Source organism: Myotis lucifugus, unplaced genomic scaffold (assembly GCF_000147115.1).
Source record: "Myotis lucifugus unplaced genomic scaffold, Myoluc2.0 scaffold_3, whole genome shotgun sequence".
In the NCBI taxonomy this organism is placed as follows: Eukaryota; Metazoa; Chordata; class Mammalia; order Chiroptera; family Vespertilionidae; genus Myotis; species Myotis lucifugus.
Genome location: NW_005871051.1, coordinates 18,014,222 through 18,033,469, shown reverse-complemented (window position 1 = coordinate 18,033,469; position 19,248 = coordinate 18,014,222). Strand labels below are relative to the sequence as shown.

Below are 19,248 nucleotides of genomic sequence, written 5' to 3'. Positions count from 1 at the left end.
AAAACAAGTAAAATACGTAAAGGCAAAGAAGCACCAAGAGCAAGTACTTCCCGCTGGGAGTCGGGAGGGGGTGGGATGAAGTACTTTCATCCTGTATTTGTGTTTTTTTAAAATTTCCATCAGTGATCACGTATTGCCTTTAAATCCGAAAATACAGGACTAGCGAATTCGTCATGGCCACAGGCCGGGCGTGGGCGGGACCGGGGCGGACCCCAGCGCCCCACTGGCGGCGCCCAGAGACCCCGCCCCAGGGGCCGACGCGACGGGGCGGGGCGCGGAGCCCAGCCCAGCACAGGCCGGGGCGGGTGGTGACAGACTTGCGACGCCTGGAGGCCGGGAACGCACCGTCAGGATCTGCCAGGCAAGTCAGGGGGCCGCGGCCCTCCGGAGTTGGGGACTGACGGCCGGCGGGGGCTGAGTCAGGGCTGGGGCGGTGCTGGGCAGGGGCCCCCAAACTTTCTCGGAGTGCGCGGCGGGCCGGGCCGCTCCCGCCCCGGCAGCCGGTGCCAGAACGCGGATCCGTCGCTCTCTCTGCTAGAGTTTCGCTTTCCCCTTGCGCCGGGGGCAGGCGGGTGCCACCCGTTTATCTTTGGGAGCCGAGCGGCTGGTTGTGGGCACCGGCGGGCGGGCCAGGGTTTGAGGGTGTCATGTGCCCCTCTTTCTGGCGCGTGTCTGTCGCAGGGCGTGTCCACAGTGCCATCCCCAGAGTGGCCAGCTGTGCGTGGTGGGAGCACGAGATGGCGTGGGGCCCGCCCGGCCGCAGGTTGCCCGGCGCCAGCCCAGGTGTAGACAGGTAAAAGAGTCCTAGTGAGTGGGGGAAGCGACAGGGTGGAAAGAGCGAGCAGCCCCTGTCCGTGGGTGCGGAAGTGGGCACCTCTGTCACCGTGGCTCTGTCTCACCTTGCCTGCTTCCTGCCACTTCCTCAGGCTGTTCAGAAAGCTACAGGGACAGTATTGTTCTCCTGTCCTCTTTGGGTCAGAGTAAAAAGCAAGCAGGAAAATGGAAAAGGGGTAAACAAGTGAGACTGGGGAAGGAGCCAGGGGACAGTGGGAGGGCAAGTAGAGGAAGAATGCTGGGAGGCTTGGCCCTGATCTTGTGAGTTCTGCATCAGTTCTTGTCCCTGGGGGGGTCTCTACCCCTCTCAGCCCACTGGGGCCTCTAGCTGTGGGGTTCTACCTGAGGGACCTGGACATGGGACATGGGGGTAGGCCTAGGAACCAGGGTCAGAGCCACACACGTGTCATGGAAGGTCCCTCAGGTGTCCAGTTCTCTGGGGCTCTGAAATATTCATCTCATTGGTGAGCTTTGGTTTCAAAGCTGGCGCCTTTGGCCTGGCCAGTGGTGGCAGGGGGAGCGAGATGCTTCCTTGGGGCCGCTTTGTCTGGGACTAAGAGGCAGCCATACTTCCTTCTCACCTGCCTGCGCTCCCTGTCTCTCCAGTCATGAGGACCAGAGACCCAGTTGGTAACTGAGAAGAAAGTGGTGGGACCTCACAGTGTGAAGGGCCCTGATATGCTGTCTCCTTATGCCATGATCTCAGGGCCTCATTGTAAAAATGGGCACCTCAGAGAGGTAATGATGGGTTACACCTTAAGTGTGGGGAGAACCTCATGTCAGGCTGAGGTAATAGCCACCTCAGCTTAGCCTCCTCCCATGGGAATGGGGGCCTTAGCTGCAAGCTGTCCACCTCAGAGCACTTCCATCCCCCCAACTTCTCACCCTGGGCCCTTAGAAAGAGCAGAGGCCCCAGAGAAGGGACACACACTTGTGTGTCCTCAGAGGGAGGGCCAGGGAGTGGAAGCTCAAGCTCATACAGCTCTCTGGGAAGGCCTCCCCTAGCAAAATGACGTGGGCTTTCTGGAGTATTCTGTTGGAAACGCCTGGGAGGGGATGGCCTTAACAGAATCTTCCAACCCTCGGACTCGGGGATTCTAAGCTAAAACCTGGTTGTGTGTGTGTGTGTGTTTGAAGTAGAAATGATATCCAGAAGTCCACAGGCCACAGTGCTGGGTACCTAGAGGGTACTCAATACAGTGGGCAGGGAGGAAGATAAGAATGAGTCCTTCTTCTTGTGTGTAATGATTTGTATTTTTTCTTGTTACATTAAGGTGATGTCAGGGAATGCCAGCCTCCCGGTTCTATGCTAGTTGGAGATGTCACCCAGCCTTGGCAGTAAATCCTACTGTGGAGATTATAATAGCAGCTTGGAGGGAGGGGGAGCGATGAGAGAGGAAGGACCCCCACAGAGGACCCATCCTGGCACTGAGCTAGCTGACTCTCTGAGAGGGGGCATGCCTGGTACTTAATGTGACTGCTCGGAGAGGCTGTATGTAAGGGCCGAGGTTTTAAGAGATGAGGAGTTAGTCAGTAATATTGTGGTGCATGTTTGAAAGTTGCTGAGTAAATCTTAAAAGTTCTTGTCACAAAAAATAAAATTTTGTAAGTTTGTATGGTGATGGATGATAACGGCTTATTGTGACCATTTTGCAGTATATATAAATATTGAATTATTATGTTGTATACCTGACACTTATATAATGTTATATGTCATTTATACTTCAATTTAAAAAAAAAAGATATGAGAAGGTTTTAGGTTCGATCCCAATTCAGGGATCCTGAATTCATAAATAAGTGGAACAACAAATCTATGTTTCTCTCTCCCTTCTTTTCTCAAAAATCAATAAATAGCCCAGCCAGTGTGACTCAGTGGTTGAGTGTCAACCTATGAACCAGGAGGTCACAGTTCAATTCCAGGTCAGGGCACATGCCCAGGGTATGGGCTCCATCCCTGGTGAGGGATCGTGCAGGAGGCAGCCAATCAATGATTCTCTCTCATCACTGATGTTTCTCCCTCTCCCTTCCTCTCTGAAATCAATAAAAAAATATTTTTAAAAAGTCAATAAATAAACATTAAGAAAAAAATAAAGATATGAGGAGTTAGGACATGAGTCATTCTCAAGGTTGGGTCTATCTGTAAAACAAAGGTGGCCTGCTCAGCGTCCATAGAATATTAGTCATTAGGTGTGCTTTGATAAAAATGTTTCGGGCTTGAGAAAGTTTGAAGGAACACTGGGTTAAACAAAAGTTGAGCAGGTTTGCTCACTGCAGGACTTCTCAGCAGCCTAGTATGCCACTGTGCCTTGTGAATTTCCAAAAGGGGATATGGATTGCTTTTCAGACTGATCTGTTTTCAGAGCTCATCCATTCCCATCTCCTGGGCTGTGTTCTTTAGAGCAGTCCAGGGAAGGCCTGGGTGATGATTCTAGCTCTCCACTCTCTGGTCCCCATAACAAGTCCCTCCTCCTCTCCCCCACCTGGGCTGATTTGGGTGAAAAGGAGGGCAGGGGAGGTCATTTGCTTGGATTCCCACAACTAGTTAGTGATAGTCAGAACTTAAACCCAGGTTTCTTGGCTTTCTGCCTCAGTCTTTCTTTTCTAGTGCTACCTGGTTTCGCTTCAGGTTCTGGGGTGAGTGAGGCCCTAGGAGATGCTGGCTGTAGGGTTCAGAGGCAGTTGGGGAGGAGAAGTTTTGGCCACCCCCAATACCCAGAACATGCCACATGCCTTTGCCTCGGTAGACGGTCATCCAGAACAGTTAACATGAGTAGTGACCTCAGCCTATATTCTTCAGGAAGTAGGTCATTCTGCCGTGAAGTCTCCTGTTCTGGTTTGCTCGGGCAGTTCATTCAGAATCAGAGACTGTTAGACTTGGCATGGACTTTGATCTTTTGGTTCAGTGTGCTCATTCACTGATGAGAAAACTGAGCTCAGGGATGTGAAGTGGCCTACCCTGACTCACACAGTGGAGTCAGGACCTGGGCCAGGACAAGAACTCAGCTCCCTGCCTCCTAACCCAGGGCCCTGGCCTGGATGGACTTTCTACAAGGGGGAGGGGACTGGTATCAACAGCAAAGATCTTTTCTACCTCAGCTGGCCTTGGGTGCTGACCTCATCACACAGGTAACTGGTGGGGTGTCTCAGAGGCATCTGCTCTAGGCAGGTGTAAAATCAGACATCAGATTTAGGTTCAAACCTATCTCTGCTGTCCACCTGCTATGGGACCTTAGATCTGTTTTTCTCTTAATTTCAGTTTTGTCATCTGTAGAGTGGGAATAAGAATATGCATCTCACCCAGCTGGTGTGGCTCAGTGGTTGAGCATAGACCTATGAACCAGAAGGTCGTGGTTCAATTCCCAGACAGGGCACATATCTGGGTTGCAGGCTCGAGCCCTAATAGGGGGTGTGCCTGAGGCAGCCGACAATGTTTCTTTCTCATCATTGATGCTTCTCTCTCTCTCTCCCTCTCTGAAATCAATATAAAAAGAATATGCGTCTCATAGGGGCCTTGTGGAGATCCCATGTGCCCAAGTCTTGCGTGGTAAGCACACAGCACTTACTACTTACTGTAAGTGATTCTCTTTTTTCCCTGTTTAATGGCTTCCTCATTCCCTAAACTGCACTCCCAGGCCACTCTGACCACTGACTTGCCTGGGGTCTTTGAGATTATCACACTGATGACACAATTCTGCCCTCAGCAAAGGGTGATGGGGGAGCTGTGGATGCCTGTGTCCTCCCTGCTCTCCAGGGCAGCTTGGAGACTGGAGCCACCCCTCTCAGTCTCTGACTGGAGAGAGTGCCCTGGTTAGACCTGGACTGGGAAGGAAGTCATGGGCTGACAGTCTTATCTATTTCTGAGCAGGAGGCACAGAGAACTGGGGAAATGAGTGGACTGTTCTGGCTCTGCCTCAGGGTGTGTGTGCTGCCTTCTGTTTCTCTGAGTTCTCAGACAGTGGGCAGGGCTGGGAATGACGTTTCAAACCCATGACCTAGAGGGCTTGTCGTGGGCTGGGACAGGAACTTTCTTGGCTCTGGGATTTCCTAGTCTGTCAAATGACCAGATGATTTCTAAAGTCCAACCCAGTTCTGATGTTTCAGTTTTTAGATCCACTCAGCGTCATCCTATTAATCCCAGGGGCCAGGCAGACAGAGGATAAGTGGATTCTGGGCCCATTGGTCTGTGTGCGTCAGGCCTGGTGACATGCCCAGACACTCCTGGGTGTATCTTTTTACTCCTCCTCTGCCCTGGTGGCTATATGCTGGGGTAGGAGGGTGACGTGTTTTCTTGGGTGGGGGAGTTGGGTTAGGTAAAGGAAGAGGGAGGAAAAGAGACTAATAAGAGTCCTGGTTACAGTGGGCCAGGGGCTGCCCTCCTAGGCCTGCTGGGTGGGGTTTCCTGAGATGTGCACTCTGAGCTATTCTTTCCACTCTGGCTCTGGGCATCCATTCCTGGCAGGGAGGAGGGCACGCTGCCTGGACCAGTCAGCTGCTCCTTTCCACCCCTCCTTCCAACACACACACACCCTCTTGCTGTAACCCCAGTAGCACCAGCCTCTCTGCAGATTCCAGAGCCTTAACCTTCGGATGCCCCCAGGGGAGCCTGGGCCTGGGCCTCAACTGGCTAGGAGTATGGTGGCCACACTCCAGGGGAAGGAGATGCTTTCCTGACGCCACACCTGAAAACCTTGACAGCCAGCAAGTCCTACATCTGAGCCCACCCACTTCTGCGGTTGTGCCGACTGGGTCTGGGGGTCTTGCAGGAGTAAGGAGAGGTGCCGGCTCCTTTCTGATGAGGGATTGGGGTCATAAGAGAGGGGAGCAAACTTAGATCTGTAATATGGCAAGGACAGGACAGAGTCTGAATGTCTTGGTAATAGGCATTGTGACGAAGAATGTTCTAGTGATCCAAGCTGCCTGCAAGTAGAACAGTCTTGCTCCTTGTCACTGGAGTGTATCCAGTAGGAGTTGAATGCTCACTGTGTTTTAGGAAAATTCTGGCTTCCACTGGGGAACCTTAATAGTCCTTTTTAGCCCCTGGAGACTGTGAGCCCCTCCAGATGACCTGATTCCTGGTTCCTAGTCTTTGGGCATGAATCATCCTCACTCTCTAGATATTTCCCCTCCTTCCCTTTCAACTCTACATTCTTCTTCAGCTCCCACCTGTAGTCATAGCTATGAAAGTAAACACTGGCCACTTCCCCCTTTCCCTGGGCCAGTGCCAGCCCCAAACCTCATCCCCAGCTGAGCTCAATGAGGAGGTGGCCAGGGTGTCATGAGAGTGGGGCAGCAGCCAGGGAGCAGGCTCAGAACTGCCGGTGCTGGCAGCCCTGGGCCGAGGCTCTGCAGTCTGGCATTGCTCAGAGGTGAGTGTGACTGAGTTCAGCCTCGCCCTGATGGCCTGGACACGTTCCCTCTCCTGTCCCCAGGCCTCTACACCCGACCCCATCTCCAGCTTTGTGACAAAGAGCAGGTCACTCTGCCTCCCTGACTATGGCTGTCTGGTTGGCAAAGTGAGGGGTGGGCTTACCCTAGCTGAGTGAGTTTCATTTCAGCTCTTACAAGTAAGAATCTCTGTCTCTGACTACTCTCTTTTCCTCCTGGTGGTTGCATAGGATTGGGGTCCTGGGGGATATGGAAGGGGCTGAATGGTCTGGAATCCACTTACTCTGTAAGCCTTCCATTGTCATTAGGGCGTCTTAGATGGGAAGCTATGAGAAGTGATGAGAAGTTTGAACAGACAAGGTGTTTGAATGAGGGCTCTGAGCAGGGGCTTTAAGAGCATGGGCTCTGGAGTTGGTCTTGGAGCTCAAATCTTGACTTCCTCATACCCTAGCTAAGTAACCTTGGGCAAGTGACTTAATTCTTCTAAGCCTCTATTCCTTCATTTGTAAATAGGGAAAATAACATTATCTACCCTGTTGGCCTCTTGAGAGGATTTAATGAAATAATAACTAAAAATAATCAACATTTATTGTTTATCAGAGGTCAGGCAATGTTCTAAGTGTTCTATGTGTATTTTCTCATTTGATTTTTACAACTCTCTGGAGGGTACTATTATAATATTAAACTCATTTTCCAGCTGGAGAAACTGAGGCATAGTGAGGTGAAATGGTCAGTGCCAGTCTCTGGTGAGCATGGCTGGTGGCCGAGGCCCCAGAGAATTGGTCTGTGACCTCCTGTGTCCCCAGCAGGCAGAGCCACTAGTGAATTCCTCTGAAACCAGAAGAGTCAGAGGGAGGGCGGGAGTGCGGGAGTGCGGAGGAAGTCCCCATGAGTCAGCAGCCCTCTGCATTGGGCTGGAACCCTGGATCCTCGTGGCCCATCTAAGGCCGGCCTTGCTCTCCCTGGTTCACCCTTTAGTCTGGAGAGGGACCTGTTTGTCCGGCTCAGCTTTGAAGAAGGAGGGAGGGGTGGCTGGCTGGCCACGTACAGGGCAGGCACTGAATAGCCTGGCTTCTCAGGGGAGTTTCAGGATTCCAGTCTGTTAGAGCTGGAAATGAGTCAGGGACCGTCTGGTCCACTTAGCTCATTTCACAGAGGAGCACCCTGAGGAGGCTATAGAACTGGGTACTGGTGACACTGGTGACACTGGTGACACTGTGGAGCTTCTGACCACAGGGCCTTTCTTGCCAGTGCCCCCTGCTGTGTTCAGCCTGTTCACTTATATGCCACCATCTGGATGGTGGACATCAAATGGTCCCGGGTGCTGAGATGAGGGCAATAATGACAGATAAGCCCATCCCTCTTCCTGCAAACAGGCCACTGTTCTCTTGGTGTAGTTAAAAGGGGATCTAAAAATATATATATATTTGCCCTAGACATTTTGGCTCAGTGGATAGAGCACTGGCCTATGGACTGAAAAGTCCCAAGTTTGATTCCGGTCAAGGGCACATGCCCAGATTGCGGGCTCCATCCCTAGTAGGGGGCATGCAGGAGGGAGCTGATCAATGATTCTCTCTGATCACTGATGTTTCTATCTCTCCCTCTCCCTTCCTCTCTGAAATCAATAAAATATTTTTTAATCTAATTAATTTATTTTATATATTTTTATTGATTTCAGAGAGGAAGGGAGAGGGAGAGAGATAGAAACATTAATGATGAGAGAGAATAATTTACCAGCTGCCTCCTGCATGCCCCCTACTGGGGATCGAGCCCATAACCTGGGCATGTTCCCTTAACTGGAATCGAACCTGGGACCCTTCAGTCCACAGGCCGGCACTTTATCCACTGAGCCAAACCGGCTAGGGCTAAAAGGGGATTTTTGAAGGGGATGGATAGAGAGTTATAGGGTGAAGGAGCCTCTTGTCTCACAAAAGGGGACCCCAGTTTTTCTTTCTTCCTCTTTTAAAAGTCTATTAAGAAGAGCCACATATAACAACTTAAGAGTATTTTCTCACTCTTACATAAACAAAACATTTTTGTTATTGTTGCTGTTAATCCTTACACGAGGAAATTTTTCCATTGATTTTCCATTGAGAGAGAGAGAAACATCGATGTGAGAGAGACACATCTATTGGTTGCCTACAACTGAGGTACAAGCCCTTGACTGGAATAGAACTCATGAACCTTCAATCCGTAGGCCGGCGCTCCATCCATGGAGCCAAACTGGCTAGGGCTAAACAAAACACTGTCAAAAACAGTGACTATCTTGGTTTCTTAAACTCAGCACACCCAGTTTTTAGTCCTCCCTTGTTCCTTTCATTCCACTCTCCTCAGGCCACTCTACTCTCCGGTGCAGGACCTGCACACGACCCCACTTCTGATGCCCTGGTTTGCTGTGTCACACCCTTGCTGTCCGGGACATCTTTCTTATTTCTGACCTGACACATTCTTGCTGTGCTGGTCCATTTACTCTGGGAAGATGGAGAACAGCTTTCCTCAAAATAACCCATTTAGAGACCTGGCCTGTAATTCAATACTGCCTCCCCACCCTCCCTGCCACCTTCCTCTCTCTGGATTATCCCAATTGTCATAAGAGAGAAGAGATAAGACAGTCCTTTATCTGATCCCTGAACTGTGCAGGTGCCCTAAAAAGCCGGCTCTTCCTTCCAGCAGAGGCTCTGAGGCTGTCTGCTGACCTGAATCTGGGGGTGCTTCCTCTCTGTGGGATCCTAAAGGTCTGCCCCTTGGAGGATGCTAGGGGGAGGTGGTGGCCCTGTTAAGGGGCCCAGTCTCTTATCAGGGCTTGTTCTTAATCCAGGTCTTTCAGGGACCTCCTTCTTAGCTCTTCGCAAGCCCCAATCTCTGCCACTTAAGAGGGGAATACCAGTCCTGGGGGACATTTACTTGGTGTAAGAGGCATAAAGAACACAGCATATGCCCTGGCCAGGTAGCTCAGTTGGTTGGAGCATCATCCCCATATGGCAGGGTTGCAGGGTCGATCCCCGTCAGGGCACATGCAGGAATCAACCAGAGAGAGAGAGAGAGACAGACAGACAGACAGACATAATATAGAAGACAGACATCTAGGACCCGGAAGGCCTCGGAGATTCTGGTGGCACCATTAACCTGCCAGTTCTGTGATCACGGGGAACAGTTCACTGTTCTCAGCCTTGGTTCCCTCATCTGAACTGAGCATTTGGGGCCTTGTCCTCAGCTTTCCCCTGGCTGTGGGGTTCTTCTTCCTGCAGAGAAGGTAGTGACTGGACCTTGTGGCATGAATCCTTAGGGCTCCCTCTTCCCTGCTAGCCACTGCCCTGGGGGAGACAGGCAAGAATCACAGGGACACTAGAGACCCTGGGGTTCAAAACAAGTGTCTCCCCCTCCCCGGGGGCTTTGAGGCCCTGCAAGCACTATGGCAAGGCCACAAAGTGAGCAGTGGCAGCCATAGGCTGCTACACACCCATCTGACACGCCTAGGCTGTTATTTGAAAGAACCAGAAAGTTCTGTCTCAGGCCTGCCCTTTTGCGCCGCCTCCCAGCTCTGGTGGCCAGCCCTGTGCACCCATTCCCCCAGGCTTCTGGCGTCCCCTGACTCAGCCTGCCACTGTCCATAGCCCTCTGCACTCCCACGCTGGGGCTGGTGGCTCCAGCACCAGGGCTAGCTTGTTGTCCTCGCCTCCTCCCCCACCATCGGCCTTGGCTCCTCCCCAGCTCTGCCTTTCAGGCCTGACTCTCCTGCCAGCTGCCATGGGGGCTGGGTTGACCCTTCAATGGGTCCCAGCTGGCCCTGTGATTCACCAGGCTTTGCTGGGCCATCGGGCTTCTTCCCTGGTCACTAGAAAGCTTTTTAAAAAATTTTATTTTCTTTATTATTTTTAAAATCGATTCCAGAGAGAGGAAATGGGGGGGGGGGGCGGGGAAAGGTGGCGGGGGGAGAGAAAATGAAAGGGAAAGAGAAAGAGAGAAACATGAATTTGAGAAACATTTATCTGTTGTCTCCCACACACTCCCTGCCTGGGGATCAAACCCGCTACCTGGGTATATGCTCCAACTGGGAGTCGAACCTCCACGTTTTGGTATACAGGACATGCTTCAACCAACTGAGCCACACTGTCCGGGGCTGGAAGGCATTCTTAAGTGATCACAGGGGAGTTCCCAGGCCCCTGCTCCTCATCGCTTACCCCACTGATTCCCAGTGATCCCTCTGGACTCTTGTTCCCCCCACCCACCCACCCATGGCAGGACGCTGCACAGGGAGGGCTGTGGGCAGAAAGCTGGTGTGAAGGTGAGGGGCAGGGGCTGAGCTGGTGGGCCAAGGGCACTATGGCGATGGGGAGGACGGCCTGTGGGCAGAGGATGGCACCCCATCGCTGAGAGAAAATATGAGAGTCTCCTTCCACAGAGACCACCTGGACTAGGGTGGGGTAAGCTGAGAAAAAATTACATACATTGGACAGCTGTAAATCTTTGTACAGAAACTGATTATTCTGAGGATGATGTGTGGAATTTTTATAAATGTGTAATTGTGCAATTTTGACTGTATTGATTAATTGTGATATGATATGTAAATTATATTTTTACATTTTGTTGTAAACGTTTTGGTAATAACAAAACGTTTGCTTTTCTTGTCTTCCATTTCAGGTCCCAGCCGCTGGGGTCTCCCCTCAGCCCTTGAGTGGCCATGTCCAACCCCAGCGCACCCCCTCCGTATGAGGACCGCAACCCCCTGTACCCTCCACCCCAGGGGGGCTATGGACAGCCTTCTGTCCTGCCCGGCGGGTACCCTGCCTACCCTGCCTACCCACAGCCTGGCTATGGTCACCCTGCTGGCTACCCACAGCCTATGCCCCCCGTGCACCCGATGCCCATGCACTACGGTGAGTGCTTGAGGGTGACTGGCGGTGGGTGGGAGGAGCACTGGCAGCACCGAGCCACCTCATTTCCTTCCTTTTCAACTTCCTGTTAACCCGGTTTTTCATCTCTCCATTTCCCATCTTTGTTTTCTCCTTACTCGTACCTAGCTCCCCTGGGCCACCTGTTAGCCCCGTTATTCAGCGGGGAGTCTGAGTCCATAAGACACACCGGAAGTTACACACCACAGAGAAAGTGGTTGGGTGAAGTAATTAATTACTAGGTGGCCGTTCCTAACTAGGGGGCACCACCCCACCCAGTTCCTCTCTCCCTTTGGAACCTGAGGTACTTTTTTTTTTTTTAAATCCTTGTCCTTTAAGGTAACATGATTTTTGCAAACATCCAGAGGTCATTTGGATGTTTGGTAATCACCCTGGCAAGTAAATGCTGTTTGGTCTTTGAGATGAGATACGATGAGAAGGCAGTGACTTTCCTGAGCAGCCCACATGCGGACTTTGAAAGTAGTCCCCAGGCATTCCAGGAATGCCGTGTGGCCTGGAGCACAGCCCAGGCTCATCTGGCCACTCGTCTGCTCGGTGCAAATATCAGTGGTCAGTCACGTTTCCAGTCCTGTCTTGTCCTGTGAACATATATCCCTGACATGTCTGTTTTCTCTGAGTCCTACTTGTTGACCCAAGGTAGATCATGGTCTACACCAGTGATGGTGAACCTATGACACGCCTGTCAGAGGTGACATGCGAACTCATTTTTTTGGTTGATTTTTCTTTGTTAAATGGCATTTAAATATATAAAATAAATATCAAAAATATAAATCTTTGTTTTACTATGGTTGCAAATATCAAAAAATTTCTATATGTGACAGGGCACCAGAGTTAAGTTAGGGTTTTTCAAAATGCTGGCACGCCGAGCTCAAAAGGTTCGCCATCACTGGTCTACACACTCTTTTCCACCCTGCACACACGTGTGCTGTGTTTTCTATTGTTGTTTTTAATCCTTATCTGAGGATATTATTTCCATTGATTTTTAAAGGGAGTGAGAGGGAGGGGGAGAGACAGAGAGAGAGAGAAACGTGGATAGGAGAGAGACACATCGACTGGTTACCTCCCGCACACGCCCTGACTGCGACGGGGATCAAGCCTGCAACCCAACCAAGGTACATGCCTTTGACTGGAATCAGACTTGAGACTTCAGTCTGTGGGCTGACGTTCTAACCAGTGGGATAGGGCTGTGCAGTGTTTTTACCTTCCTTTTCCTCCTTCTATCAAGTCCCCTGCTCTGACCCCGTCCTCGCAGCTCCTCTGGCTGACACTCTAGTCCACATGCCTGCAACCACAGGTGTTTGTACACCAGAGCACGCAGGTGTGGGCTGGGCACCCTCGCCCAGGAGACCTCAGTGCATGCTGATGGGTTACTCTGTGGGCACCTAGAGGACCTGGCTTGGGCAAGGAGTTCGTTATAACACTTGGTTTTTGACTGGAGATACCCGAGACTCTGAGATAATGTCACAGAGGCTTTGGGATTGAGGCCACATGTTCCTAGTTGGTCATATATGATCTGTCCCTAGGCCCAGGCTATGATGCCGAGGAGAGAGCAGTGAGTGACAGCTTCGGGGCCGGAGAGTGGGATGACATGAAAGTCCGACACACCTTCATTCGAAAGGTGAGATGTGGGCTGGGAGGCAGGTGTACCTGGGCCCCTTGGGCTGTGGGAATGGGGTGGTTGGCGGGGAGGCACTGTTAGCTGTGGACTCATTCCCATGGAAATAGCTGCTGCCTTCCAGGTTCTCTCTAGCCCTGTACTCTTCTCATCCCTGTTCCCTAACCTTTCGTTCCTCTTTCCGTGACCTTGTTTTGGGGTCAGAGGCAGATTCAGTCTGAGAAAATCTCAGCAGACTCTGCAAAGTGTTCTGTCCTCCCCAGACTTCTTTCTCCTGTTTGGCTGTAAGCAACTGGAAGCCAGAAATGATGGTAGCTCACCCTCCCTTCCCCATTTCCTGTGTGCACAGCACCCTGCTCAGTAGACAGATACCTGACAGTGTCAGCCTGAACGGCTGCAACTGCAGGGCCACACTGGCTGTGCAGTGAGGCAGGGGAAGTAAGCAGTAAACTGAGGCTGGATGTCAGACAGGGACGGGGTGTCAGGTAGCAGCTGGAGGTGAGGATCAGCTCTGAGATGTGGATAATACTGGAGCCAGCCTCTCCACTTGGCTGCAGTTAGGGCGGGCTCTCGAGTGGAAACAAAGAGTGGATCCTTCAAAATTAAGAAGGAGGCCCTCCTCACAGTTAATAGTCAGGGGAGGAGGACAGTCTTCGGGCTCCTTGGTCTGGGGGCTGGCTGCTTCCTGGGGAGAGGCCAGGGGTGACCCGTCTGTGTTGCAGGTTTACAGCATCATCTCTGTCCAGCTGCTCATCACAGTGGCCATCATCGCCATCTTCACCTTTGTGTGAGTCTCTAAGCCTCTCCTTGGAGCTCTGGGGTCCTGGGCCTGCTTGGGTACCTGCCAGGATCTGGGGTGGGGGGCCCTTGACTCAGAGGGATGGAAGAAGGGCTGGATGTGGGCAATTTGAGGAAACAGCTGTGACTCCGGTCTTCTCTTGCTCCACAGGAAGCCAGTTGGCGAGTTTGTGAGAAGAAATGTGGCTGTCTATTACGTATCCTAGTGAGTCTATGTTCCTCTCTGCTCGGGACAAGGGGAGAGGGGGTGACAACTCTCTGGATTTCTCAGAGCAGGGATCCAAATACTGTTTGTGAGGGGCCCTTCACATTGCCACCTCTGTTGGAAGTGTGGGTGCATGCCACCCAGTGAGGAGCAGCAGCAGCACAGGCTCCTAAGAGCAGGGGTGGGGAACTGGTGGCAACATACATAAAGTAAAATGGTCCCCACAGTCCGTTAGCCTGTCTACTCCGACCTCCTTCACCCTCTTCCTGGCCAGACCCCCCATAACAGTGCCCTTGGCTGGGGTAATCTTGCCTTACTAGGTAGCTTCCCCCAGACTTCCAAACAGCTCTGTGGGCCTCCGACCTGCTGGCCTGGTGAGTGCTGTCAGGTGGGGCCAAGAGGGACCTAGTGCTGACCAGGCCTGTGGACTACTTCCTGTCTCTCTCTCCCCAGTGCTGTCTTCCTGGCCACCTACCTGACCCTTGCCTGCTGCCAGGGACCCAGGTGAGTCCCATAGACTTAGACAAAGAGAAGGGATGGCAGGGGGCAGGAGTGGGGCCAAATATTTTGGGCAGAAAGGGGACTCCTTATAGCAGCTGAATGAAGACTTACAAGCAGTAATGAGGATGATAGCAGCTACATGTGGGTGTGTACAGTACCTTGCCTGGTGCCCCAGCCTTTCTCTCCCCCCCCTCCCCCTCCCCCTCCCCCCCTCCCCAGGCACATTACCTGTGCCTCTCTCTCCTAAGCTCTAAGGCCCTTTTGCATCTATAACTACTAGTTTCCTGAGCCTATGCAGCCCAGCTGGCTCACTTCTACTACCTCTGTAACCTTCTAAATAAACTTTCTCTTACAGTTTGAAAAAACAACAAAGTACCTTGCCTGTGTGGGCTCTATTTAGCTATGTAGCCATTATTCTTACAGCAGCCCTGCAAGATATGTAACATTTTACCATTTAACAAATAGGAAGAATCCAAGGCTCAGAGAGGCTGAGTAACTTTCCCACAGTCACACAGATAGTGTAAAAGCTCAAATGAATCCAGGTCTTTGTGGCCCCACAGTCCATATCTGTCCTATTACCCTGTGTTGTCCCTGCATAGAACACCTGAGCAGGTACCAAAGGCTGAGCCAGCCTCTCCTCCCCCAGCCAAGGCCTAATTCTCCAGGCACCTGGGCCAAGACCTTCCTTCTGCTAAAGGACTCTGATACCTGGTTGGCCCGGAGTCACTTAACTACGGTTTCTTTCCCTTCAGACGCCGTTTCCCATGGAACATTATCCTGCTGACCCTCTTTGTAAGTCTAGAAGCGTGGAGGGGATGTGGAGATGGTGTGAGGGAGGGTTAGGGATGGGGATGCCATTGTGGAAGGTGTCTGGTTCTCTCCGCCACCTTATCCTTACGCCTGTCTCCTCAGTCACATTTACTCCCAGCCCTGACACTGCCATGGCCATGCCTCTCTTAAGTGTTTCACTCTTGTCTCTCTCCTTCCCTCAGACTCTTGCCCTGGGCTTCATGACCGGCACCATTTCCAGGTACATTCGGGGACAAACCACCATGCTCTGGGAAGTGTGTGTTATGGGGGAGCGGGCATCTCTGGGCTGGCAGTCCTGTGCATGGGGGAAGTGGTGGTTTTGAAGTCAGTCACATATGGCTTATGCCTCTAGCCTCTCCCTCTCCTTCCCCTCAGTATGTATCAAACCAAAGCTGTCATCATCGCAATGATCATCACTGCTGTGGTGACTATTTCAGTCACCATCTTCTGCTTCCAGACCAAGGTGAGGGTTTGGGGGGCCCCTCCCTGGCCTCCCCCCCCTTTCTTATACAGAGCTGGCCCTTAAGGCTTGGCGCTTGAGCAGGCCTGGGAGGGCCCAGACCCCCTAGACTGGGGATTCCCTTAGAGACCCTAATTCCTTCCCTTCAGAGCTACTCCACCTACAAAACTGCTCCCTATGTCAGTCCTTAGACTGTCACTCCCATGCCCCCCAGGAGGCAGCACTGGGACTCCTGGGAGGTGGGGGGAGGCAGGGCCAGTCTGGCTGGCCTGCTGGTGGTGACACTCGTCTGACAGAAACGTCATTCCTGGCAGGTGGACTTCACCTCGTGCACAGGCCTCTTCTGTGTCCTGGGAATTGTGATGATGGTGACTGGGATCGTCACTGCCATCGTGCTGTCCTTCAAATACGTGAGTGTCTCGGGAGAGCTGGGGTCAGCGAGCCCAGTGGTCAGGGGAGACTTTCTGTAGAACGAGCGAAGCAGGCCCACAGGCCCCTGGGCAGGAGTTGGCTCCCAGGACCCTCGACTGGCCAGCAGAGGCACCAATGCTGAGGCCCGTCCTTTGAGTTAGGGTTTAGTTATTTCTCTTCAGCAACAGGCGGCCCTGGGACCCATCACACCTGAGGCCTTGGACAGCATCACGGAATTCCCATGGGAAGTGGTGGATGAGATCTGGCAGCTGAGGCCAGGTTCTAGGAGGCGGTGGGAGAGGAGCCCCATGGCAGAGAGGGGAGCAGAGAGCTGGAAGGGGAAGCATGTGAACAGGAGGGCTGCTTGCCCTTCAGTGGACAGGCACCTGGAAGGCTGTTGAGCAGGGCTGCCTGGGGTACTCTCTGACTCCGATGTTCATCAAGGTGGTTGGGGCTTCCCTCCCAGCCCTCTTCTTTAGTCCGTCCCTTCCAGGATTGGCTGCAAGAAGCGTTCTCCTGAAGGTGGACTATGACTGGGAAAGGTGCTGGGGCTCTTTGATCAGTGCTTGCCTGAGCCTGCCCCTCCCAGAGCTGCAATTCAACCACCTTCTCTTTCCTAGAAATATATGGACACCTCTGTACCTTACTCACTTTGGAGATTGTTTTTTTTTTTTTTAATGTATTTTATTGATTTTTTACAGAGAGGAAGGGAGAGAGATAGAGAGTTAGAAACATCAATGAGAGAGAAACATCGACCAGCTGCCTCCTGCACATCTCCTATTGGGGATGTGCCCGCAACCCAGGTACATGCCCTTGACCGGAATCGAACCTGGGACCTTTCAGTCCGCAGGCCGACGCTCTACCCACTGAGCCAAACCGGTTTCGGCTGGAGATTGGTTTTTATATGGCCACTGGAGGATGGCTGTTTTCTCTGCCAAATCTGTTACCATTCTCAATTTCTCCCAGGATCTGGAAGGCAGAGGTAGTCCTTCCGTGTAGGTAGCTTCCTGGATCTATCCCCTTGGATGCCAGAATCCCAGGGAAGTTAGTCCTGAGAGCTCACCTTGGTCGTGCTTTGCTAAGATTTCTAACACCATCCCTGTTCCCTCTCCCCAGATTTACTGGCTCCATATGGTCTATGCTGGTCTGGGGGCCATTTGCTTTACCTTGGTGAGTAAGGCCCTGCCCCTCTGGGAAGGGGAGCTGAGGGGAGGGAAGGGAGGAACTGAGTGGATGGAGCATGAATTTAGGCTACTTGGGAGGCAGGGAATGTGGCCACAACTACCCTTCACTCTCTCCCCCGTCAAGAGGTTTCACTGATTTCTGGGCACCCCTGCCCTCTCGTGTCCACACTGCCTGTAGAAGAACACTCAGCAGGCGGACTGTGTCTCTCTCCTTTTCTAGACTGGGAACTGCTTCAGAGTAGAGGCCATGTGTTGTGCCATTCATTAATGTGTCCCCTAAGCACACTGCATGGCGCAGAGGCTCCGGGGACAGATCTGCTGACCAGAAACGAGTTCTGGCATTGTACTCGGGATCTCACTCTGCTTGTCCCTGCAGTTCCTGGCTTACGACACTCAGTTGGTCCTGGGGAACCGGAAGCACACCATCAGCCCAGAGGACTACATCACTGGTGCCCTGCAGATCTACACCGACATCATCTACATCTTCACCTTTGTGCTGCAGCTGGTGGGGAGTCGCGATTAAAGAGCACCCCCAGTTCCGCTCCACTTTGGGCTCTCCCAACTCTAGAGGGCTGGGTCCTGTGACCAGGGTCTGGGCCACAGACGCCTTTCCTTCCCCTAAAGTAATACGCCCAGTTTCCTTTCTGTCCTGGGTGAGTGGCCTCTGTGGCTGTGGCTGTGGCTGTGTGGGTACCACCTGGGGACTAACTCTTGCCCTTGATGGACTTGGCAGGGACTAGGCTGAAGATGTGCCTTCTCCCTCCACCCACTATGTGGCACCAAATTCTTCTTAACTGCTGGGGTCAGAGCGGGGAGGGATGAAAGAGCCTCTTCTAAAACTAAAAGGGAATATGGATGTAGACGTGACTCTTCAAGGTGATGAGGTTCCCCCTCCCACCTTTGCCACAGGCTTCTGGGCTAGGTAGCTGGAGCTGTTTCCTCCCTCAACCCCTAACAGAGCCAAAGAGGTTTGTCCCCAGCCTGCTGGACTCTTAGGCCATTATCCTGTACTCCTTTGGCAAACCCTGTGGCTCCCTGGCTCAGGGAGGTATAAGCGATCTGTGCTGTGGGTCCCCCTGCTTCGGCTCCTCTCTTGATGCATGTACATACTGTTTATCTGGGTTGGGGGTGGGGGAGGGAGAGGGAGAGACAGCAAGCAAACTCAAGCACAGGGGCCAACACAGAGCAGCGTCTACCCTGGGCTTCCTCGTGGCTGTGGTGGTGGCAGAGAGCAGGCCCGTTTGCAGCCATTGGGTCCCCATTCTCCAAAGCTGCCGGGGGACCTCCCTGGTGCTTCTGAGCTCTGTCAGAGGGATCTCTGGCTTTCCATGCTCAGGCAGAAAGTGAGGGCAATGGTCAGGAGATGGGGTGGTTTGTAGGATCATATGTGGCCAGGAAGTAACCAGGAAGAAGAGACTGGGTTGGGATGCCTTGGAGTACCCCACCCAGTCTGACAGATATTGTTCTTTCCTTCTGCTAACCTGGGGAGGGCCTGAGAGGAAGGAGACTTCCCCTCTGTTTTAACTCCTACTGAGGGACTTTAGACTCAGACCCCATCTCTCTAGCCAGCTCCTGCTTTCTTAGTGACACCAAGTGCCTCAAGCTGGAATGGAAAGGGGAACAAGGGTCACTCTAAGGTCACTATCAGGTGGGGTGGAAACCAAATCAGCTCAAGGGTATAAGTAGGACTTCTCTAAGTCCTTGGTCCTAAGTATATCACATAAAAAAACATAACTAGAAATGTAATAAAGTTTTACATTTAGAAGTTAAAACCCCATTTGGCTCTGGTTTTCTTCACTTTCGGTCTGGCCCTGCCCAAAGCATCCACTTCCAACCTTTGCATTCCGGCTTGCTATCTTCCACCTTTTCTAAGATAACCAAATACACTTTGCCCAGTACTTCCTGGTAATGGATGCAAAAGGCTGCTAGAAGCTCAACCTGCATTACTGGGTCTGGCAGGGACCACTCGGAAAACATGACCTTTCTTGCATCATGGACCCTTTACAAAAGCTCATGAGAGCTATGAACTCTCTTCCCCACAAAGCTGTATGTGTACACACAATTTCACAGTTGGGTTGGGGTGGGGGGTGGACTGCAGATTCAGGTTTAGGACCCCTGCCTTAAAAATCACT

General features: G+C 52.2%; 1 protein-coding gene across 1 annotated transcript; it reads left to right on the top strand.

Annotated features, from left to right (window-relative positions):
- Positions 1-240: 240 nt before the first annotated feature.
- On the top strand, positions 241-18,893 carry TMBIM1 (transmembrane BAX inhibitor motif containing 1). The gene is made up of 12 exons (XM_006082513.3): positions 241-361; positions 10,861-11,096; positions 12,656-12,750; positions 13,470-13,534; positions 13,697-13,750; positions 14,204-14,254; positions 15,004-15,043; positions 15,244-15,281; positions 15,437-15,524; positions 15,836-15,931; positions 17,049-17,102; positions 17,493-18,893. Exons 2-12 carry the CDS (start codon positions 10,901-10,903, stop codon positions 17,637-17,639), a joined length of 924 nt encoding a protein of 307 aa, XP_006082575.1. The 5' UTR covers positions 241-361; positions 10,861-10,900; the 3' UTR covers positions 17,640-18,893.
- Positions 18,894-19,248: the final 355 nt, after the last annotated feature.

Bases quoted from the DNA above. Each gene is read 5' to 3' on its own strand.
- TMBIM1 (XM_006082513.3), top strand. From the start codon at position 10,901: ATGTCCAACCCCAGCGCACCCCCTCCGTATGAGGACCGCAACCCCCTG. The intron at 11,097-12,655 runs GTGAGTGCTTGA...ATCTGTCCCTAG, and splicing joins CCCGATGCCCATGCACTACG to GCCCAGGCTATGATGCCGAG. The intron at 15,525-15,835 runs GTGAGGGTTTGG...CATTCCTGGCAG, and splicing joins TCTTCTGCTTCCAGACCAAG to GTGGACTTCACCTCGTGCAC.